Source organism: Drosophila elegans, unplaced genomic scaffold, assembly GCF_018152505.1.
Source record: "Drosophila elegans isolate 14027-0461.03 unplaced genomic scaffold, ASM1815250v1 contig_208, whole genome shotgun sequence".
NCBI lineage: Eukaryota > Metazoa > Arthropoda > Insecta > Diptera > Drosophilidae > Drosophila > Drosophila elegans.
Window position 1 is genome coordinate 24,767,311 of NW_024545578.1, and position 24,843 is coordinate 24,792,153.

A 24,843-nucleotide genomic window follows, 5' to 3' on the forward strand; every position below is an offset into this window, starting at 1 on the left:
TTGCCGGCAACTTTGCGGGAAGGGGAAACTTGGTCAAGGCGAGTCGAGTCGAGCTTCCCTCCTTCGCTCAGAATACCCCAAAAGTGGGGAATTCCACTGGCCTGTGTGCCTGTGGCAGCACATTTTAGCCCCACATAATCGATGAAATTCGACCGATTGCAAAGCGTTAAGCGGCATCGACTATTGCATTCTATAAAACCGTTCGGAATTTTGCATTTTGCGGTGCGTTTTCTGCGGGTGTGTGCTTGTGTGTGTGTGTGTGGGAGGGAGGCATAATGCTGCCACGCCCACCAGCATTGTGCATAAATAATTTCAGAGCCCGCGGACGGGCAACAACAAAGGCTGCCGCGGCACATAATGAAAAATTGAAACATGAGATTGTCAAAAACACTGACACGCAGGAGAAGTGGGTGATTTGGAGGGTTGGGGTGCGGGGTGCAGGGTACGGGGTACAGGCACATTACCTGTCACTCCTGGCCGGAAATGAAATTTTGCAATGATAGCAGGGCGAAATGGGGCGGCTTCAACCGCATACATCAATGAATGCATGGTTAAAGCGGAGGAATCGGATAGAGGAGGAGGCGGCTGACAATTTTGACAATTTTCGATATGCAATAAAAATGATGTGCTACCCACTCACCGTCCGTTATGCCGACACATAGCCCACGGCCAAATGCATTGGTAATGCTCTGAGCCACGAACAACCAGACCACCCGGAGCAGAGCAAAAAAGCGCCATTCACTGGACATTTCATTAATGCTAAATGCGGGCCAACGAGCTTTAGAATTCGGCAGCGGCTTGGTTCTGCTGCAGCCGGAAGTTAATTGAAAATGATGATAACACATATGGAAATGTAATTGCTTGTGAACTGTAGCGTGCGAGTCGCGGGCGGATTGAATTAGTCGCTCAGCGCGAGAGGGATTTCGGTTTGGAAATCCACCCCAAGAGTCGGCTTACATTCAATCACCAGGTTGGAGGGGGGATGGGGGGAAATTCATTAGCGGCACGTCTGCTCTGTTAGCACCTGTCCGCCACGCACTCTACGTGAAGAAGGCCGCCAAGAATCCAACCTGCCCAGCCACTAAATCAATCCAATTCAATTACAAATCGTTTCACCGGGTCCGGGCCTCTAAAATGGCAGCCAATTAGCCGACTGCCTGAGCTGGAATCGCGTTTGGGTAGCATACTTTTGTGGGCTCGCTGGGCTGACGAGAAAAAATGGCCTTTTAATCAGAGCCCTCGATGTCGGCTTAGCGGCTCATTGGATTGTCGGATTGCTGGATGGTGGAGGTGGAGGTGGTTGTGGAGGTAACCCAGAGACAGCGCTTTCTGTTGCCTTTGTATAATTAGAACGGAGCCAAGGCAACCGACAACCGGCAACCGGCAACCGGCAAATCAAATTGACGACAGCTGAGACGAAGGCGAGAACAAAGCCAACCCAAGAACCCAGCTTGCCAAATTATCCGAGTGCTAAAAAAATGCAGCATTCTGCGGTAATAAATCTTCGCTCCACTCCGCTTTAAGTAATTTCAATTTTGTTTTCAGCTCCAGTTCGAGTTGGGCTTCCGCGACCACACACACAAAAGTAATTAGGAGGCATTTTTTCACGTTCTGCGCGTTTCTTTCGACGAGTTTAATTAAAATGGATTTTTTTTTTCCTGCGGCACGTTATTTATTTATTTGCGCGTTTCCTTGTGATTTGAGTGTTGCGGTAATTAAAACGACATTATTCAAAGTTACTTCAGCGAAAAGGGTCGACCCTGGGAACAGGGAACTGGGAACTGGGACCAAAGGTCGCTGTCGCGGGCGGCTTGTTTGTCGACCAGATAGGCGTTTATTACTCAGCGCCAAAGCAGACTATCTAGATGCCCCGCCCACTTCCCCAGAGAACTCAACTCCTTGGCTTGGGTACGAAATCAGAAAACGATTAGTCCAAGATTTGACTTTGATGGGCCCAAAGTTGAGATGGGTTCGCTGCCGCTTTCCATATGGGAAAGTTCCCCCGGGAAAGCGAGTATTCACCGCACAGACAAATTTAATCCGCGTCCATCGGCGACTATAAGTTCAATAAACTTTTGTCTAGTCCAGAAATCCATTAACGCCCCGTAGACGTGATCGATTTGCAGCGATGGTCGGTCCAGCGAACAAGGGACTGCCTCACTGCCTCGCTGCCTCGCAAAAAGCAAACACGCACAGAATGTTCCTTGAAAAAGTGCATTCCGGTACGGTCCGGTCCGGTCTTTACGCTCTTCAGTTTTACATCGTGTGGGAGGGGGGGCGGGGGGTGTGGAGTTTGCAACTACTATTTTTAATCACTTCAGCAGTTTCATTTTTTGCTGCCGTCGTTTTGTTGCTCCTCTCCATTGTCTGCTGCCTAAAGAGCAAACACAATGACAACATTTAATAGATTGCCAAAGCGCAGGCCGGTGGGCTGGTGGGCGTGTCTGTCTGGGGCTTGGCATAGAAAAATGCCTAGGCAAAGCAAACAGTGCGCATAGAAAAAGCTCCTGGCATAGACAAAAGGCCGCAGTACTCTGTCGAGCCCCCTGATTTATTTATTTTTTTTTTTTTGATGGGCCACGAGTTGAACAAGGGGTTAACTGTTCTATGAGTCACTGCATGAATGACTGGGCAGGCAGGGTATTTATAAAGATATTTCTCAGCTGGCTGTTTGCTGATTTCGTACGCCGATAAGCATGAAAAGAGAGCCCAGAAAGAACCCGCTCCACCGTTTGGCCGGGCTGCATGTCAATGAGGCGGCATGTTTGGCCGGTTGGGGGGTGGTGCCATTTTAAAGACGTTTAACGGCATTTTTACACTTGCATGCGTCATCAGAGTACCCTTTTCGTGTGCCGGCCGTGCGTGGCTCCAAGTGTTACACATTTGCATTTGACGTGCGATCACCAATCCGTACCGTTTTTCGCCCCCTTCCGCCAAATAAAAGAGTGTGCAAAAATAGTTTGACTTTTAGTTATGAAAATTGCGCAGTTTTTCTTTGCCAGTTTGTTGCGTGGCTTTTTCAGACGCTGCTTATAATTGCTCCATTAAAATTTGTTTATGGCTAAAGTTTATGCCGTGAGTCGCTCCTGCTTTTGCTGCCAGTAATTAGAATGTCAGAAAAGTTGCCATAGTTGGGGTTGCTATTTTTGGCCCACTTAGCGTTATAAGGTCGTGTGGACGTGTTGGTGGTCTAAATAAATGTGGACCAATCAAGGTGGCCACTTGCCGGTACATTGATGGATCGATTGTTTGGGGTCCACACGCAGCATCGCCTTTTCCCTTCCATCAGTCACCGCTCTACTGTAATTGGCAAAGATTGAATGACCCAAAGCCGACCGACCCTCCGCATCATTTGTTAGATGACTCATGCAAAACTTCGACCCATTCGGGCTGTCCTTTCTTGGCGCTTGGGCCATGCCCAATCTGCCCATCTGCTCCATCAATTGGCAAAGGTCAGCAAAGGTTAGTCGGGTCGGGGCCTAATGGAGTTTTATTTTTAAGCCGTGCCTAAGAGCATGCTGTAAAGCCCTGCCGGCCTGGCCTTGTTGTTGTTGTTGTTTGTGCGTTTTAGGGGGAAATTTAATATCATCGTTCTGCGTCCTGCATTGCACACTAAAAGGTTTCCACGACGCTTTTAATTACACTTTAAACAATGGCTGCACGCAGTCAGCTCACCAGCACGCCACCCCTTTGCTTTCCTTTCCTTTCGCTTTCTCTTTCCCTTTCCCACTCGGGGAAATTGCGAACGGTTGCGATTTGCGCTTGATTAAATTCTAATTATAAAGCGTGCGTATTTTCGGTTGGTTCCTCCTTCTTCCGCTTGGAATTCCCCTCGACCCTCAGCCCCCAACCATCAATCCTCCACGATTGCCACCCGTTTTGGGTTTTTCTTTTTTATGCTGGTTGTTTACCATTTTCCTTGATTTTTACGTCTTTTTAATGATTTTCACTGCCAGTCACTCATTTCGCCACCATCGCGTGCCCTGCGTTCGCTTTTCGTTAGCTTTCACCGATTTTCTTTGACTTTTGCGTTTTGTGTTTCGACAGTTCTACTCGCACTGGATTGCTTTTTGGGTTTGGTTCCGTTCGGTTCGGTTCGGTAATTTGCTAGCTCCTGTCCAAAAATCCCTTCCTGTTCTTGCCCCTGGCGCTCCTCATTTTGTTTACTGCTAATGCGACTTTTAACGCTGATTAATGTTTTCTTTTTTACAGTTTGCCTTTCCATTTTCCACTCCCATTGGGTTGGGCTTACTACCTGTCAGGGGAGGGACTACTTTTCGTAGGGAGTTTCATTTGGGCGTGCAGTTGTTCGTTCATTAAATTCATTTAAAATGTCCATGGCGACCACAAATAACATTGGCAGTCAAACAATTTGGCCGGGAGGCAAACAAATTGTTTGTTTGGCTGTCACATGACAATAAAATTAACACTTTAACGAGAGACAGAGTGCACAAGGAATATGCATATTTTACACAACTCACAACTCACCATTCACAATGCAGAGTCGAGAAGAAATCTTGTTCTTTTTTGTGGTTGTTTAATTAAAGCAACAACATATCAAGGACTTAGCCTGGCAGACAATAATTTCCTTGACAGCTGCAAAATGCTGAATTTCCCAAGCCAAATTGAAATTTATACAGAGCGAACAGATCTACGGGGGGGAGTGGAAATGGAGAGTTTCTGCTTTTATGCAAAATGCAAACCCAAAAACATCGGAATGCAAATTGTATTAAGTGCTCTGTGTGCTGGCACAAGAGTGAGACAGACAGATGGGCAGAGAGAGAGAGAGAGAGAGAGACACAGTGTGGGAGAATTCGCTAGGTGAGGTCAAATCATTTGCTAGTTAATTCAAAGCTGCAATAGCAAAAAGTCAGTTTTTAATTGATTATAAACATTGAAATATTCATTCTGCTGTGAATGGGAAAAATGCAAGAGCTGAAAAAGTTGAAATTCGATTTCCATTCTTTGTGGGCTAACCGTGGCATTAATGGGAAAAGTGCCTAAAAGTGTGCTTTGCAATTTTTCGCCTCATTTCCGAGCTGTTTTTATCGCTCTAATTTATTGAGCCGATTATAGGGCAGCCACTGATTCAAAGCGGCCGGAGCCTGGAAGCGGGGGAGTAATTATTATATTTTCCATAATTTTAATTAGTTGATAGTGCAAAAATAATCAAATTGCATTATCTGTGGCACGCTTTTCGTGCTGCCTTGTTTTGTTAAAGCGAAATCTGAATTTTAAAGCCTTTTGTCCATGTGAAATGCCTCGGGGAAGCATAAAAGTGAGAGATAAATGCAGTGTGTGCGTATATAAATGATATATGAAATGTGCATAGAAATTAGGTAAGTAGATAGTCGCGGTCACATACGGTGCATTTGTGGCTTTAATTGATGGCCAGTTTTCGATTTATTGCATTGCCCAAATAGATATTAATCAATTTTTGGATTATTTATTAACCTTGGTTTCTCCGGGGCGAGAAAGAAAGATCCCACTTTTACTTTTTTACCCTCCTCAGTAGCGACGAACTGGCAAGACACTAAAATAAGCTGGATAATTTGGCAATAACTTTCTTTTTCTGAAAGATTAGACTAAAACGGCTTGTGCTGATAGTTGTAATAGTAATTCCATTAAGCTCTCTTCAATAGCTTTTTAAGTAGGTCTTTCCCAAAAACCATGTTTATCACTGCAAATTGATTTGTGCAGAGTGTGAATATGCTTAGGATGTGTTCTTTGGCATTTCGGCCAGTCACCTGGAAGTATGCAATCACATAATGCACATAATGCCAAAAGTCTATTGTCAACAAACACATTCCCATTGCCGGTCGACTCCTCCTTTGGCCTGAGTTGAGCCCCGAAGTATGTGCATGCAGCTCCCAAATGTTTGGCTTGAGTTTGGACTGCTCATGGAACGAGGGGAGAGACGGTAGAGAGTCATGGCCATCAGAATTGCCAGAGGAGACTGTTGGCCAAGGCAATAAAATATGAATTTATGGCCTATTTGCATGGCTTTCTGGTCCAAAATCGAGAGCGGTTGTTGACCGGACAACGCAACAATTCGAGCATTTTTACTTGATAGAGTCGAGACTCACTGCATAGCCTTGCTAAAGTCCTAAGACTTTGAGCTTACGGCCTGCATATCCTCTACTAATGCATTGGCTGTTCAAACTACCAAAATATGCTTATAAACTCGGCAAGATCCTTGCAATATGCCTGTGAAAATGTCAGAAGCGAAGAAACAGTCCAACCCGGCCACATTTCGGGTCTCTCATTGGCAAAGCCTTTGCGGTCTTAACTTGGCTAAGGCTATGGGTATTTTCGGTACCAGAGCGCTTTATGCAGAAGCATGCGCTTAATGCATTGCCGGAGATCCAGCTCCCAGAGTGCCTTCACAGATGTCGAATGGAAATAGGCCAAAGTTTATGACATGCCTGAGGGCGCCTCACTGGCGTATTGAATGCAGACGCACAATTTCTAATTGTCTAACTCAATTTAGGGCCCAGCCAACTCTGCGTACCCCACCCCGTTCCGTTCCAAGTTTAGTGTCAAATGGGTAAATTTGATTACGAGTCTTAGTTGGGTTATGGTAATCGAGTTGGAAATACTTCAAAGTTTCGATAATAACGATGGTGGGTGGCCTTGTCGCTACGATGCCTACGATTCAGCGCCATTGAAAGGCTTTCAGTTCGAAATAGTCGAAATAATAAATGAATAACCCGACTTGAGAGCTGGAGCTGCTGAGGCTGCTCTCGGAGCTGCTAATAGCGCGCAAAAGTATGCCATGAAATATGCATAAAATCACTTGCAAATGCGCTAAGCGAGCGACTTGGCATGGGTGGCTGGCTGAATCGTTTCAGTTTTGTTGCCGCCACTGCTGCATTTTGGCAAACGAGCTGCCAAATCAAAAATCGTTGAGCGTGTGAAGTGTCAGTTGGTGGGGAAGCGGCGGGTAAATGCACATTAGACAGCCATGGCAGTCGACGTTTTGGGGAAATTGCCTGAAAAGGAGTACGGAGTGGCAACTGGGCCGGCCTGGAGATGGTCTTAAATGGATGCGCGCCCCCCAAAAGCAACGCTTTGAGCTCGGCAACAATAAAAAATTCAGCCCATAAATGTTGAATGCTCGAATGCTGAATGCTGAAAACTGAATACTCGAATGCTAAAAGCTTGTGTGTACGGACTCCGTTTAATTGGCCCGAAGTCTCAAATTATGCAATAGTTGCAGTCCAAATTGACCGCAAACAAACCAGCAATAATTTTGAAATCATTTTTGTGCGCCATAATTTATGCAGAAATTCAATCTAAATTAAACATCAAACAAAGCCAAAAGGCCACTCCCCTCGCCGCCTTGCGTGTCTGGGGCGGGGCGTGCAACCGTGCAAACGTGCAAACGTGCAACCGTGCAACAGTGCAACCGTGCAATGCTCATTGCGACACATTCGCACCTGCAATTAGCTCAATGAACCTGCCACAGCCCCCTCCACATGCAGCCGCGCTGTCAGTCATCGCAGGCGGCAGCTGTCCAAAATGTAATATTTAACGCCACTTTATGCAAATTGAAATTATGTTAATGGGCAGTCAACCGGCAATTGATGATGACGTCGGCACGGCACTGGCTATGTGGCTGCAAAAACTGCAACGATGACCATTGCAAGTGCATCCTTTCGAATGCTGACTGACTGTCCGCTGTGTTGCTTAAAGCATTTTGCATGTTTGTTATTCGTGCTCCACCTTCGCCCATTAATGGCGAACAGCGGGCGAATGTGGGTGTGAATGACAAGTCTGCATGGCTCATTTGCATTTTAATAACAATAATCACAGTAATGCACAATAGCTGAAGCAGTAGCGGCAACGACGATGATAACAATAAGCACATGCAATCACACATTCATCGGGAGACGATGCAATGCGATGCAATGCGATAAGCTGTCGGAGCTGCAGTTCATCAAGTTTCCAGTTCTCGGATCCCACAATGGCACGTACCATTCCGTCTTCAGCATTTACATCTCTCTTTCCGCCCAGAGCCACCCACCATCCAGCATCCAGCACCCAACACCCACCACCCACCATGCAGCCCCAACCCAGAAGCCAGAAGCTCCTCTGTTTGTTGTCGTTAACGTTTTGTTTATATTTGCTTAAATGTGCGGCGCACACTCATAATTAGTATGCATGTGTGCATCGCATCTGGGGATGCGTATTTGTGCATGTGCCTGTGCCTGTGCATATACGCGCAGTGGGCGGGTGTTGCAATTTGCCTTTGTTTGGTTTAAAAAGCGCGTTAAATTTGATCATTGTTGCCGGCGGCGGCATTGTTTGCGCTCTCATTTGCCGCTGAAAGTGTGAACCGGTTAGAGCTCCGTCTAACGCACATCATTATCTCTCAATACCATAAAACTCCCCCCCCCATATCTGCCCCGATGTTCAATCTTTCGCACTCACCCGAGGGGACAAAGTCATAAAATTGCGTATACGTACCTAAAAAGAGAAAAAAAGAGAACAAGAGAAGGTTGTTAATTTGGTAGGCAAGTTAGCAGGATGGAGCGGAAGTGAGATAAGTTTGGGCAAAAGGTTCAAGATACTTCCAGTGACAACGCCTAAGTGGGGCTTAAAAATTCAATAAAAAATCACTTAACATTCCATAAGAAGCATTCAACGTTTCACATGCCCGCACACACACACACACACACACACACACACACATACGGAGTTAACTTTGGGGCCAAAGGCTTAGGGAGAAAGCAGCGGAGAAAGCGACAGAAACTGCAGGAAACTAAAGCAATTCCAAATTGAAAACTGCTGCAAATTAATCAAATGCCTGTGCAGCCCGAGAAGAAGGCCAGCGGGATGGGTGGCCGGGGGAAAAACGGTCAAAAGACAAGACTTGCAAACAAACACGATAAAGTCAGTCAGTCGCAAAAATAGAGGCGAACGATGGAAGCCAAAGCCAAAGGCAAGCGACCCTTTTCGAACACAACCCTTCAACCTAACACACACTGGAGCATGGGGCATGGGGCATAGGGTATATACTTATGTATCGCAACGCATTAAATCGATAACACGATTTTTCAGCACGCACACAACGTCGTCGAACCCAGACGGAAATCCAAAACAACTGGCTGACTGTGAGTTAAATTGTCAGTTTCATTACGTGGCAGCTTTGCCCATTCCTGCCGCTTCCTCCTACGGAATGTTCCTGGCTTCCTTGCTTTTTTTTTTTAAAGCTAAATCACTACGTCTGCGCGTGAGTGTACCCCCATCTCCATGCTGCTGCATGGCGACAAGCGATTTTTCAAGTTGCCGCTTCATCGTTCTCCGGAGCTGCTGGTGTTGGTTTGGCCGCTCCGGTTTTCTGGTTTTTTACTCCGTTCTGCGGTTACTGGGCGCCAAAAGAAACTCAATTTTCGACAAACGGCAGAAACGCATCGAGAGCGGAGACGCGAAGCCCTGGGGACTCCTCGAGTGCTGCGTTCTCCAGGACTTAAGGACCTCGGCGCTGGTGGGTTCAATAAACATTTAACTGATTGCCTGGGCGTGTGTTCGTGCCCAGAACTGGCTGATTTTTTGATTTGCAATACACCTGGGAGCGAGACAGCCCTTGGCCCTTTGGCTCTTGGCCACGAAAATGTTTGGCTTATTTGTTAGCGCTGGAAAATAAATTGTCTGTGCGTGCGGTAATTGTAAATTACGTACGGACAGACAGACAGACAGACAGGGCTCCTCGGTTAGTGTCAGTGGAGCAGTCAATGTTATTGACACCTCTCCAACGCAGTCCCCATCCAACCCAGTCCCCCATCCAATCCAATCCAAACCGGTCCCAACCAATTCAATCAGGGGCCGAGCCACAAGCCTCAGAGTAATCCACTTTGGGCGCCCGAAAGTATGCAACAATTTCTTTTAAACTTCCTGCTGACACAAATCAGCCCACGGCCATAACTCAAACTATCTCCACCTCCGCTCGATTCGGCAGAATCAATAACCATAAACAGAAATACCTTATGCTCACGTGGTGGGAGCCGCATAAAAAGTATGCCACATGCTCGGGGAAATCACTAAATTCAGCCCGAGGCAACGAGTACCTACCTACCTCATCATTTATGTGTGGCAGGGGCAAGAAAAGGCAAGGCAAGCCCCAAAACCGTGCCATGCCCATGTTGATAACTGAGAGTGCTTATCACGCCCACTTCTGCCCTGTTGCCCCGCAACCCTATCCTGCCGACAACTGCATGTGACATTTGCATGCTTACTTAAACAGCAAAAAGCAGCCTCTACTCTACGACAGCCACGTCGAGCTTGGCACGTCTGCCTCAACTATGCTTTACATTTTGGCCAGACCCGCTCTTAGACTTCCTCTCAGTCTCGGTCTGAGCCAGGGCCAGAGTCTGGGCCCACTGGTGTTGTCAGTAGGCAGTCGCAATCCTGTCGACGTCACATCAGCACACGTGTGTAGTAAAAATCAGACGTGTGGGCGCCACAGCCGCAGCCGAGCCGAGCAAAGTCGAGTCCTGCCTTCATGTACTTTGATTGCTTGCACGTTACCCGTACAATTTTCGGTATGATGGCGGCAACATTTCATGATTTCTTGTACGTGTTTCTGCCTGAAAGCACGCGTCCTTTCCTCAGCCATCCTGCATCCCAGATCTATTCCGGCTCATGGGTTCCGGAGTAATGTATGCAAGCACTTTTTGTATATGACGCCGTTGCGCTTTGGGTCGTCGGCGTGTTTGTTTGCCTGGTGACTGATGATGGTTTGCCGGGTTTTGCTCAGTTCCCGCTTCGGCCTCAGCTTCCACGGCCATTTCTGCTGCGCAACGAGAGTTTGTCCTGCTAATAAATCAATGACGCCATTCGGCGACTCCAAAGTAGGCAATGATTTATGTCTGGCTAAAGGGTTCCCAGGATTCCCGGACCTAATTGAGTTGCCATTGGTGTATCAGTCATTTCTAGAGTGTTGCCCTCTCAGTCAGAACGATTCTCAAATTTCACGTTGCCTCTTTTTGCACTACATTGTTTTTATATTGTTTTTCAAATCGTTTGTACCATGGAGCTTACTATACCAACGGCGGACTCGCATTGGTCTCTGCGCTTCGTGGAGGTTTGGAGGCCCTTTCCGCAGCAGGTGATGGCCAATGCCACCTACAAGGTTATACGCTTCTTCTATCCCCCCTTCGCCCTGGAAGCAGTCCATGTCACCCACGTGGTCGGCGATCCCCAGCTGAACGGCCTAAATGCGGCACTGTTTCTGGGCTGCCCCCTGTTGCTGGTCAGCTTTGGCTATGCGGTGTACAAGTATAAGCTGAAGAAGGTACGTTTTTGAGCTCGTACTTGGGGGGAACTTGACTATTTTATCCGAGACCTACAGAAACGTGTGGTTCGAACGTCACCAGAGCGCTTAAACGAGCTTGAGCAGCGTATGATTGCCAAGTACGGCCCGGAGTACAAGAAGGGAATATGGAAGAGAAAGGACATTCCTGATCCCCTTCTGGAAGGAAAAAAGACCACTGAACCAGAATCCAGCGACAAATTCACCAACGTAAATAGTTGCGATGAGGAGGTCAAGTGCTACCTGGATAATCAGATAGACCTGGTTGAGCAAATCGATAACACGATCAGAGAACGTTCCGGTTTGGAAACCCAGACAGCACAGTAGGGACTTTTCGCTGTCTCCAATTTAGCCTGAACAACCTTTTTTGTATCCGCTTAAAGAAAAAAATCGTTTTCAGATCCTTCAATTTCGTTTAATGATTGGGACCTTTTTCTCCGGCTGGAAAAGTGTCAGCTTTCGGCTGCCTCTGTTGGTGCAATAAAATGAAGTGATTTTCCGGTTTTATATTTGGCGCAAGCACACAGACAAACCCGCACACAAAAGAAGAGGGAAGACATTGCACATGGGATTAGGGCGGGGTTTGGAGCGAGGACTTGGGCAATCATTTGGCAGCGCATGTGTCGGATTATTTTGTTGGCTTGCGTTTTATTTAAATTTGCTGCTTTCGGCTGCCTTTTTGCTCGTGCGGTGGTTGTTTGTCGCCCCAAATCTGACAGCAGCTGAAAAGCATGCTAAGCTTTCCCACTTTCTTTTTGGTTTGGCTCTGGCAACAAATTAATGATTTGCCATCAAGCAAATAAATCAAAAGCTTCAGCTTGTGAGCAGATCTCTGGCTTAGTTCGGTGGTGTGATGGCTGGTGGCTGATGGATTCTGTGGCTGGCTGCGATTTAAAGGCCCTTTCATTTCGCCTGCCCCACTTTAAAGTGAGGCCCCGGATTCATAGTTTTATTTTGCAGCTATTTCCACTCAACTAAGCGCATGCATTGATGATATATCCCCCCGACCGTTTGACACCCCTTCCCATTTTTCCCAGTTCCCATTTCCCATCGACACGACATAAATAACCGTGCGAGGCTGTTATAATTTATAATCCTTGCTGTGGGCGGGCCACGACAAACAACAACAACAAGAACAGAAACAACAAGAGCAGAAATAACATTGGACTGCCACGGGGAGTGCAAATATTTTTGCTTTCTCTTCTCCGGCTCTATGATCCTACTTCTTTTTTTGTCGCATTTTATTTATTCGAAACCTGCCCAGGCGGAATCTCGCCGGCTCAGCCAGCCTCACTCAGGTTGGCAGCACAAATATTTTGTTGGCTCCCCTCTCCTATGCCACGCCCCCTCTTGCCTGCATTTAGTTTGTGTGTGTGTGTGTGGGTGTGTTGCCTTTTTCTCCGGTGAAATGAGGTCAAAAGTTTATTGGCTAACAAATGTGTGTGAAGGTAGGCGGGGTGTTGTTTTCGCAGGCATTAATGTCAGACGCAAACGAGACTGCAGAGTTTTGGGTACCGCTTTACTGGCAATAAACAAATTGCATGCACTTAGCTTCAGGCCTCCCAGCGAGATGGAAGGGATTAGGCCAATCGAAGCGGGGCTTAAATGCAGCACACTCGGTGGTTGACCACAAAAACGAATCAGCCTGCAATAGCTGGTATCTCGTGCTAATTACAAACCAATCAAACAACTAATAAATTACAGATAAATTATGAACGAATATCAACATTAGGTAATGTATTGCGAGGCAACACGAGGGAAAATAACAATATAAGCAAATTAAGCTAGACAAAACTAGAAATGCCAAACGCATTAAAATGTTAACTATTTAAATTATGTTTTCAAAAGAACAGTGGAGCATAACGGGTAACTATTTTAATTATTTGCGGCAAATCGCTCAACATGTTTGTCGGATGCACACGCATAAACTCTCAATCTAACGTTTTTAGTGGGCCGATATGAGATGGAAGGTACTGAAGTTTCCATTTACATTCCACTGAACATCAATCAAAGTGCTGTTACGTAGGTCGAACCGATGAATTCGAGTTTTTTTTTTTTCAATCAGTCCAAGGTGAACTTATCCTCCCTCAGGCGCTTTAAGTTTACTCCCCATAAAAGCATTTGGTTCAATGTTTAATGAGGACGGACTGAATAATAGAGAAGGCCTACCTTTGTATTTACCACCGCCACCGCGGGGAAAACAACCCCTTCCCGGAGCAAAAGGCTGACGCAATGATTATGACAGCTTCTTTGCCGACTCGCACTGAGTCCTCCCTGTACTTGGGCCAGATTTCCTGGCAGCTTGGGCTTTAATTAAACGGCAATTGTGGTCATCAGTTGTCAGGTTCTCTTGTGCCTAATCAGTTTGTGTGATGAAAGACTAAGCTGGGATTACGGAATGTCTGCCATGCGGGTGCGACATTTGAATAATGAATGTCATCTCGATGTTCGTCTTGCAAGGGGAAAAATATAAGCCCGGCCTAAGTCCCAAATGTCACTCAGCTGTCAATTGTGAGCCAATCTGAGGCGCAGAGATTCGGACTCGGGCGGCGTCGCAAGTGGAGGTCAACTAATTGGGGCGTGGCCTGTTTCAGCCAGCTGACAAACTAACTAACTGACCAACTAACTGACGTAACCAGGCGGGGCAATTGGCCAGCCTGTTGGTCCGTCTCTCCATTTGTCCATCGGTCCAAGTGTCCGAATGTCAGTTTACTTGTCCCTGCTGTACGTCTACTGTTTGACCATAAACTAATGCACCTAATTGCTGTGATTATGTCGTTTGTGATTATCTGAGTGCGCCCCTGAGTCCTTGTCCCCGCTCCCATTCCCGTTCCCATTCCCGTTCCCATTCCCGCTCCAATTCTCGTTCTCGTCTTCGGAGAGTCCAGAGTTGCCCGTCGGCACACGTTGCATGCAATTAGGCGCCGCAAAAGCTAAATCTCATTTATCAATCACGTGTAACGTGTACTCTGCCAGTTGGCGCGACAATGTTCGATAATTGGCCAAAGTCATCATCGATAATCCCAGCTCGCTCCGGATTCCGACGATGATTGGGTTAACAAACAACCCCACTTCCGTCCGACTCAGCTCCCAAAACTTTGGCCACCCCTTTTGCTCGGGCTGATTCATCTTCGGCTTGTCGCAAACTTTTTGCTGAGAAGTGTGACAAGTTTTTAAGGCCCATAACTAAGGCAGCAAAGCAGCCACCCCAAACTCCCAGCTCACCTTGGGTGAACGACTCCAAGTGGCAGGCTGCCCCCGCCCAAAAATGCTGTGGTTTCCTGCCACCAGTCCAGGCCCATTACACATGTAGTAGGTAGAAAGTAGAAGGTAGAAGCAATAATAGTAAATTTAAACCCACCCAACTGGGCGGAAATGGGGACGGAGAGCCTTCACATGACTAGTTAAACGTTAAACTTTTTGCCATTGTAATAGTTCTGCTTGGTTGGTTTCTCTTTCTTTTGAGACAGAAACCGAGCCGAAGCGAATACCACAAAACCGAAGGTTCCTGGGGGTGGCTGCTTTACATGCTCCTGGGTTCTCTGCTCGGGTTTCTCTGGTTATGCGCATAATTTATAGAGTGCGACAATATGTTGCCCTCTGTCTGGCTCCCCAGAAAACTTTTCCATTCCCGTTCAAGAAAGTAAGATTTCTCTGACCGATACAGCTGCCAAGTTTGAGTGTGCCAGTGTGTGCCAGTGTGTGCGTTGCGTGTGCGGTCCACTTTTGGGGGTCAAAGAGCAGGCAGAAGTCAAGGCTATTACCATAAGGGTATCTGGAAGACGCTCTTCCACGCTCTTCTCTCGCCAAGGACTTTCTCTCAACCGCCACCAGATTGCGAATTCTCATTGATGTCAGCTCCAGTTCCCTTTGGAACTGGGCAAAAACTGAAACTCTGGCACAGCAGTCGCCCCACACGAGTCGTTTTTTTCGACAAACGTTTGGGGCGATAAAAATGCAGAAACAAAAACATTTGGTTAGTTGCATAAATTTTGTTATATTTGCCACTGCCGCCGGTTCGCTGATAAAAACAGCGTCGAAAAAGTGTCGTCGAGGGAGCAACTTAAGTAAAACTGCGCAGAGCCCAAGCGGTAAGTGCGGGCCAGGGCGAGATGTAGCCAGATAGGAAAACGGGTTTGCTGCGTTGCCTAAACAAGCTGCGGGGCGGCATCAACAGCAACAACAGTAACAGCAACAACAGTAACAGCAACAGCAACAACAGCAACAGCAGCCGCAGGAGCGACAAACAAACGAAAAAAGTTTTAAATACACATTTACGCTGAGCAAAGTTGTTCTCGTTTCCCTAGCATTAAAATTTAAATATTTGTTGCCTTGGCATACTTTTTAGCTGTCGGCCCAACACTCACTCCACAAATGGGGCCCTGCAGTTCAATGGCCTCCTCAAGACGCCAGGGCGGGAAAGTTCGCCATAAGTTTCTCGCATGCCTCTTAATCCTGCCGCAAATCCCATGCCGCAAAATTACATACACATGCAACCCGCCCGCTTGTATCTCTATTTACGAGTTATGTCCCACGTAAAGGTAAATAAAGTTGCAACAAGCGCTGCAGCTCGCTCATTGCATGCCACCAAAGTGACGTGTTCCCTCCGCCCTCTCCAGCTTGGTGGCTTGCCGTACAAATCCCAAAACCATTTCACTAATTGAAATGAATTTTCATACACCAGAAAGAGGAGCAGCAGGATGTGGGTTGACTTGGGCCCACATGCATTTGCGGGTGTGCGAGTTTGCGATTGTGCGAGTGTGAGTGTGAGTGGCAGACACTTTCGTGTCGCAGCACAAAATTGCAATGACCTCGGGCAACAAGCAGAGCGTTGCAGCCAAATATGGGAAATATACGGCAAAAGGCAGCCAGGATGCTGGCACATCACAAGATCCTACGTCGCACACAGTTGAATGACTTATCATCCGGGTGGAAGTGGAAGCTGGAAACTGAAAGCCTTAAGACCCCAAAGCATCCCAGCAAAGCTGTCGAATGAAATATGAATTTGGAATAGTCTTTGGGTATATATAATTTATCAGTGCTCTGCTCTTGTGCTGCCGACTCCCACTAACGTTCTAAAAATATTCCAATTAAAAATTCATATGGAGTAATTTTGTGCTGCTGGGATTTAAATTCGGATTGCAGTGGGCTTGCTTCGTGTTAGCCGATCCCCAAAAGGATTGAACCACTCGACGTGTCTCAAGATGCTGACGGAGAAAGTAAACGCTGCTTTCTTTTTATTTAAATAATTATGCAAAATCCCCCCTTCCTCTCCCCGTCCTAAGGAATTTTCAAGTTCATAATTATGCGATGGCTGGCTGAATTCCCGGAGCAGCTCTTTCCCTCTTACCACTTCCTCCTCCTTCTCTTCCATTTTTAATTTATTTTGAATAAGCAGAAAAGGCACAAAAGACGTTGCCCAGACACTGTTGGCATTTCCCCCAACGGAAGCTGTTGCAGATGCTGATGCTGAAGCTGCCGCTTGTTTACATTCTGAGCGGCGGCCAGGCGCTCCTTGCAGCTCGGTTGCGTATACGTAATGTGACGTGGGGGTGCCTATTGAAAGGCGTCGAGCGTGGCATGTAAATGCAAAATGGCGACAAAGCGAGCCTGGAGGGAACTCGCCCCACTGGCCCGCTCTTCTGTGTGGCAGGCTATTCTAAGCCATTTGCTTGGCATTGGCTTGTTTTGTACAACCGGGTAACATTATTTTAATTAACATATTTATGCGAGGCGGGGGATAATCAGCAACAAACAAAAGCCGAGTCACTCTCCCACATACGGTCCGTGTGCATTGCAATTTTAATTATACACACAACACCCAGCCGCCAGCATAGATGCCACAGCGGCAAATCTTGTGGCACAAGCAAAGCAATGTTGCCGACTGAAAATCATTAAAAATTGTTTGCGAAGGGCGAAATCATTAAAAACATATAAATTATGCAGGCCCCCCCAACTCCACCCCATCAGCCATGCACATGCCTGCCTCATAATTATGCAGCATATAGATGCCACCAGAAAGGACGAAGGATGCGAAGGATGCTGGGGACGCAAGCAAACATTGTTTTGTTAATGTTCTGCATGACTTCGCTGCATATTTTCGTGGGGAGGCCAACGCTGAGCCAAGACGAGAAGGATTCAAAGGAAATTTCGTATGCGCACCTGAAAGTATGCTTTAAGAAATTCAGGAGCCCAGACAGCGCAAAACTTAACCCGTATCCCTGCGCCTAATTAAGTCGTCTAAGTAGTAAAGTTCAGGCACCTTTAGTGCCCCGGAATTTCAGGTATTTCGGGCAAAGAGCAGAGCTTTCGGTAGGCCCCACTTGGGTCGTTCAGTCCAATCGCACTCAATATCAATAAATCCCGCAACAATCTGCATTCAAAAATCAAAGGATACACACAGGCACGGAGCGGGGGACGGGGGACGGGGCACACGGGAAGACGGGAAGACGGGCCAGACAGGCCAACATAAAATGCCAATTTCTAGTTGCCAAATGGTTATTGCCTGGTCTATAAATGCAGCAACAGCCACAGCCACAGCAACAGCAAACAGCAGCAAAAAACAACTGCCGGACTTAAATTCACGTACGAGGACCGAATCGGCCACGGCGCTTACCTACGGCCAAAGTCAAACCCAAACCCAAAGCCATAGCCATAGCCAAATGCATGTATGCTGATATATGCACACTGGCACACTCGCAGGCCATATATAGCATATATATGTCTGGCAAGTTAAGTGCCAAGCGGAACACGAAGGCAATTTGTTGCGTCACACAAAAAATGGCAGTCGAAACGTAGATCGAATGGATATGGTCAATGTTCCGCCTCTCTTACCGCTCTCCTCCTCCTCCTCCTCCTCATCCGCTGCAGACAAAATTAAAATTGTGCGTGAAAACTGCGGGGATAAAGGATATGCCACATACCCAAGGAATGGAGCAGCAGAGTGGCCCGTACTTAGCAGGCATAAAGTATAAATTACTATGCTGCGCCATAATAAATTTCAGTTTGCGTAAAAACGTTAAATTTATATACACTATACAGGGCTGGCAAAGGGGTGCTGCAGCTACGCCGAAATGGGGCAAAAACCCATTATGAATGAATTTAGTAGCAGCAGCAGCAGCGGCAGAAGCAGTAGCAAAAACCAAAACGTGCCGGCTCCTACTCTATCCATATCTCTTGGCCCCTCACTACTCGCCTCTTTATATTTATACAAATTTAAAGCACTTTCTGGGGATACCCACAGCCCAAAGAGTGGGAGCGGAGGTCAGTTGAGGTTTTTGGAAAAATGCTCGCAAATTTACGAGTATTTCCATGGCTGGCAGCAGCGATAGACCAGAACCAGAACCAGTCGAAAGCAATAACGACCGGCCAATAGACAGTGAACTAGACTCTCGACTTTCGACTCCCACCCCTCCAACTTCGAGCTGCGAGTCTCGCCTAGACTGGACTGCACTGGACGGTGCAGAGTGGGCTGAAGGACACACGGGCGGAGACAGGACCTACGCCCAGACGTCGGGGGCGTGGCGGGCTCTAGTCTAGGCGCTTGAACTAGCCTGGCCTTCTGGGAGAGTGGAAGCAGGCGGTCAATGACAGCGGAAAGTTTTTCTGCAAACTAAACTCGAAAGCGATGAAAAATTAAAGCAACAGGAAGGGGAAAGTGGCAGGTAGGCAAGTGGCCAAGTGGGGAGCAGTGCAGACTGCCGCATCAAAATGCCGCAATGGCCTGTTATTATAATGAAAACGAAGCAGGCAATGGTGGAGACCGCACTAGACGAGATGTGGGACTGAAAAGTTTTCAAACAACAGCGGAAGCCGTTTGCATTTGCATGGCCAATGCTCAGTCGTCCTTTCAAGTGCATGGCTCAGTGATTGTAGCCGGGCCAAAAGGTCCCCTCACGGGTCATTAACAATTTAAGGTGTAAAGTATGGTCCAATCAGCACGTGAATCTGGCCAGCGTTTTATCAAAGCTTCAAGGGGCAGTCAGGGATCGAGCTTCGTAGCGGGATCGGAATCGGAATCGGAATCAGGAGCAGCTGCCGCTTGGTAGACCCCCCGAATCACAGTGTGTCGACTTTTGTTTGGGATGCTCCACTCCAGATGTTCGTTTTTTTACGCGCTGGCTGTGGCAATTTATGCAATTTTTCTACCGGGATGTGCACATATATATTTTTAACTGTTGGCCAAACTTTTGTTTCGCTCCCCGGTGGGTGGGTGGTTGGTTGGGTTTGTGTGAGTGTGTGTGTGTGTGTTGTGCGCGTCTGCATCGGTGATTGTACACGCGTGTGTATCCAATCGTGCAGAATGCCCATTTTTATATGTATTTGCATATGGTGCATAAGCATTTTTTCATGCCCCGTTCAGAAGCTCAGCCAGAAGTTTTAAGCTACGTGCATGGGAGCTAGAGCTATCGTATTACGGACAAAGTTTTCCTGAAAAATATTATAGGCCGTCGTCGTACCCCATTTGGCTCTGCCTGATTCATTCATTCATTTGCAAGTTCTTCTCCTACTCGTTTTTCAGGCGCCAGAAGTCAACAAATAATATTTTCCATAAAAATTGGCACTGTTGGAAAAATTTGAAATGAAAATATTCTCTGCTCTGTAAGGAGGCAGAGGCAGGAAGTGAATGAAGAGGCCGCTGCCAAATGTCATGTATTTGTGTGTGCCGGTTATGTTTATTCATACACTGCCATGTGTGTGTGTGTGTGAATCTCAATTCGATATAGAATTTAATCAATATTTGTGTTACGATGACAACGGATCCCCTGCTGGGCATCCCCTTCTGCCACATACTTTGCAGCTGGCAGGTTAGAATGTTTATCAATTTATGCATAAATGCAAATAGAATTTCATAAATAGTCATTTAATTGCACTTTGGGCCCGCAGGAGAGGGACGGCGGGGGGCATTGGCCTATAAACGATATGCAAAATGCAAATTGGCGGCCAGAAAGAACACTTAGGCAGTGTCATATGCAAAGTCCATCTGCCGCATTGATGAGCCGGGGAATGAGTGCGACTGCAACTGCAACAGCCAGGTTAAAGTGCCCCAATTTCAGAAACGGACGAAACTCTGCATTAAATCCAGGCCACAGACGGCTGGGACATGAAAGTTTTGAAAGGCAGAAACTAAGCCAAATGCCCGGCTGCGTTCTCGCAGGACTTGATAAAAATACAGGGAGAGACGATGGGGAAATTATGTGGCACGCAGCAAAATCAAGACAAAACTCGACATATATACGATAACAGTGTGTGAGCGAGCGTGTATATTTGCACAATGCAAAAGGAAAACAAAAGGCGGCATAAAGCAAATACACAGGCAGCAGTAGAAAAAGCAACAGCAGCAACAGCAGCCCGAAAGTGTGCTACACAAATGAATACGCACGAGACTGGTTGTCCGAAAGAAGTGGAAGTGGATGGGCGGTGAAGGACGGTGGGCGTGGCAGCAGGACAACAACGAGCTTTGTTTATTTCTTTTATTTGCTTTTCTTTTTGTTACTTTCTCGCATTTCGTTGATATTTCTGGGCGGGCGGCCAAGTGTAGTAATGCAGAATGCATCAAGTATCCGCACCGTTGATGCCTGCCTAATGAAAGTCCGTTGATAAGGCTTCAATCAATTAATAGATCCATAAATGCTCTCTCCCTCAAAAATTTGTACCCGTTTACATCATATCTTCGGACGGACATTCGCCATTCGCCATTCGCCATGTGTGAGCCGCAGTTGTTTGTCAGTTTTTTCCGGGTTTCTGTTTAGGCCCCTGCGGTCGTTTGGCTTTTTTTTCGGTTTTTTGGGCTGCCGTTGCCGTTGCCAACTATTTTCACTCCACTTTCGAATGTTTTTATCCCTAAAGCCTGCTTGCGGATATGCATAGAGCGAAAAGACAAACAAAACCAACTCTAACCGAACTGAACCGAGCCCAGAGGAAAAAAAAGAGGCCAAGAACATTGTTGGAAAAACAATAAATGGCAAATGTATGGCGGCATTTTAGGCGCATGGCGCATAGGAAACAAAGAGCTGAAAATTTGCAAAATGCTGCGGCCTTTTCCCTTCCGTCGGTCGGTTCGATATTTTTATTTTTTTTATTTTGCATTTTTATAGCAATATGGCAAATGGAATTTTTGTGCACGATGCGAGCGCTAAACATTTAAATGAGTCAAGTGGCTTTTTGATGGTCGCCCCGGAATGGGGAGGTTTTGGGTTCGCTGCGGGTTGGATTTGCATATGGCTGGAAAAATTGCTTTGCGGAGGCTTTTATGCAGCCAGCTTTTGAGAGCGGGCGGACGAGCGGCCAAGCGGCACACTTTTCAAATGGGATTTATATGTAGATGGGGGTGGGTCGGTATGTGGATGTGGATAACGATCTGTCGGGTTTTACTCACTTAGATTTCCACTAGGAATGTAAACGTTGCCCGATGGCGTTCGCACCAAACAAGATGGCTCAAAGTCAACGTCATTGGGATTGTTAACGGTTAAACGACCATTTTGCATGCGACTCATTGTCGGATTACGCGGCGGTACATCCGGGGGGGCCGTTGGCGTGACTCCTTCCAGGAGGAAGCCTGAAAAAAAAGTTTGCAAAAATACGGGGAGCGTTAGTGAAGTGCTTAAATCGAGAACTTATTTTTAGCTTAATTGCATTTCACAGCCGGGGCTCCCTGGCAAAAATAACCGAACCGATGACAAATCGCATTTGTTCGCCCTTCGCTCTTCAACGTTTAGCATTCACTGTGTGAATGGCGAAATCAATGCACATTTTGGCACTAAAAGTATTTCGTGAATTTTTAAACTACAAATGGATTTAGTGGTGGCATGGCGAAATGGCGAAATGGCGGCAGGGCGCTGCAATCAGTTCGCATTGAAAGCCAGGCACAAAAATCAGGCGAAAGGAACAAATCGAAGTGAAATTATTTAACAGCAGAGAAAATTCAATTTATCTCCTTCTGCAGTCCCTCCTTTTGGGGGCGTTTGCTAAACAAACAGGCCCGGGAAATAGATACGAAACTGTAAAACTGAAAATTACCAGGCAAGAGGCAATTTCCAAATCGTGTTACAAGATATAAATAAAAATAAGGGAAAACATTCAAATGAAATTCAATTTGCGCGCTCAAAAATTTCAATGCCGAGCGAAGGCGACAATGAGCACGTGGATGGAGAAAATCGAGTGCCGAAATGCCTTTGATACTCACCCACACACTGCCGCCCCAAGGGTGTCGGTGTGTGTTTGTGTGTGTGTGTGTGTATGCCGCCCCACCCTCCTATCCTCTTCACTTCTTGCGCTGTAATAAATTTCAAAAGCATTCGCATTCGTTCGCATAGAAAATTTTAAGCTCATTTGTAGGCTTAAAAAGCATTTCGAGGGCGGTGTAGGCGTGGGCGTGGGAGGGGGCGGGGGCGGGGCCGAGCAAACAGGATGCTCGACAAATTCAAACGCCAAAAGCGAAAGAGGACAGAACAGCGGAAAGAGTGCCTAATAAAAAGCGGCAACAAACGGAAGCGCCAACGGCCAATGAACGAAATTTCAAATTTGTTGAGATTTGCCGGGCGCGAAAATCGTACCAGTCTCCTTCCCCCTCCCCTTTGCCATCGTCCTTTGCCCGCCCCACGAAATCCTCCTAATCCGCCCTCTAAGGACCCGGTGTGCGTGTGTGAGCTGCCCCTGGCTTAGGCCCCTTGTGGAGCCTCCGTTGTCCTAATCGCATTGCGCTAGGCCGAGACAATTCCCGTCCTCCTGCTGCTCCTTTTTTTGGCGCTGCTCTAAGCTCGACCAGGGGCCGGAGCCAAAAGAAGAAGAATCTGGGCGCACAAGTAGCCACTGGCCCGACTGTGGGAAGTTTAAGCTGCGGAAAATATGACACCAACTTGTCTGCCTGCTGCCCGGATTGCCGCAGGGCCTGCGCATTATCGTTATAATGAAAGGCGCCTCTCTCTTCACTCCCGGAAACAACAACGAATGCCTGCCAGCAAAGATTATTTCACGCGGTTAAACACAGCAGCACACAAGCACCAAAAGTTGCCCCAAAAAATGCTCACTCAAAATTTGGCAGCGGGAAAGTTGCTCTGCCGGTCGGTCATCTGTGATTAAAATTGGGCGGAGAATATTTGTGGACTTTTGTCTTTGCCTTGCGTGTAATTAGATTTTGGATTTGAGGCGCTTACTGTTGAAGCGAGCAAAATGGAAATTGAAATTGGCCGTCACCGATCTGCGCGGTGCGTATGGAATTGGCCTTGTTCCATTCTCCAACTTATCATTAACTGGGGAAAGTTACACTGCTCGACGCTGCATTGCCCTCCAATTAAGTTGCCATCAAGCGCAAAAGTTAAGCTAAAGTAGCTAACCAAGCCCCATTTGCTTGCACAGGCGATGGCGTCATTTAAATACACATAAGATCTGGGGAGACGGGTAATGGAGAGAAGCTTGTGGCGTGCTGCATGCATTAGTTTAATATTAAGCAAGAGCAAAAATGTCCATTCTTTTACAGCTCTTCTGGCGGGCATTTTGGTACTTTCGGTTCAAAACATTACAATTTTTGTAGGTAGTAAGTAAATTTAGTCAGAAATAAAACAAAAATAAATTCAGTTGACTAAATAAACAAGTTATTTTTTTAATATTTACTGACAAGCATTGAAGGGTATCTTCACGTCGTTCCCCTCGACTTGGCCAAGTCAAGGGCTTAGCCAAATGGCAAAAAAAGACAACAGCGACGACAATGGCTACGTTCTGGGCCAAACGAAAGTGGCTAGAAGAGAGGATTCTGTACTGGCCGTGGCTGCTGTCGCCTGTTTGCCTGCCAGTTGGCATCCGCATCCACATCCGCATCCACATCCTCATCCGCATCCGCATCCCCATCCATATCGCCATCCGCATTTATATCCACATGCAGACAGGCGTAGAGGAGCTGCCATGAACCGGGAGCCAATGCGAATGCCAAGCGACCACTTAAAGCGCAGTCGGAGGCAAGAAGCAGGAGAAGATGTGGCAGGATGGGATGCTGTGGATGCTGTGGAGGCTGTGGCATCAGCACAGCCAGGCGAATGAACAACGGGCAACTACTGGGAATGGCGCTGATAAGCAGCTTATCTTCATTTCTACAACCCCCAGCGTTTATTTTTCCCCTCCGCTGTTTGTTTGTGTGGCTCCTGTTGTTGTTTCTCTGCTGGCGCTTCTGTTGCCGTTGTCATTTTGAATGCGAATGCGAATGCGTTGTAGTTGTAGTTGTAGTTGTAGCTATAGCTATAGCTGGAGCATAGTTGTTGCTGCTGCTGTTTTTAGGGTACGCAAAATGTGTAATGGCATTTCGTCAGACGGAGCATGAAAAAGCGAGGCGAGCTTTAGTGATAGCCAGGGGCGGTGGTTCGGGGGCGGGGGGCGAGGGTGGCGGAGGCCAATGTTTCCCCCCCAGTTTGTATGTGACAAAGCGAATTTTCCTGCTGGGCTTGCTTTGTTTCCTTCTGCTTGCCACTCTTTTGCCATGCCATTTTTTGGTTATGCTTTTTTGGCTTGCATTTTAATGCTTTTATAATGCACTCAGC

The 24,843-nt window shown here is 47.0% G+C and overlaps 2 protein-coding genes across 6 annotated transcripts in view; one reads left to right on the forward strand and one right to left on the reverse strand.

Moving 5' to 3' along the window:
* LOC108143131 (teneurin-m) overlaps window positions 1-24,843 on the reverse strand; it is a 121,643-nt gene that overhangs the window by 27,175 nt on the left and 69,625 nt on the right. For all 5 annotated transcript variants that reach the window (XM_017267372.2, XM_017267371.2, XM_017267375.2 and 2 more), the window contains exon 2: window positions 21,693-21,872. In XM_017267372.2, the coding sequence (XP_017122861.1) occupies window positions 21,693-21,872 (180 nt within the window). The remainder of the gene's footprint in view (window positions 1-21,692; window positions 21,873-24,843) is intronic.
* On the forward strand, window positions 10,220-11,723 carry LOC108143132. Its single transcript, XM_017267376.2, has 2 exons — window positions 10,220-11,296; window positions 11,354-11,723. Exons 1-2 carry the CDS (start codon window positions 11,033-11,035, stop codon window positions 11,639-11,641), a joined length of 552 nt encoding a protein of 183 aa, XP_017122865.1. The 5' UTR covers window positions 10,220-11,032; the 3' UTR covers window positions 11,642-11,723.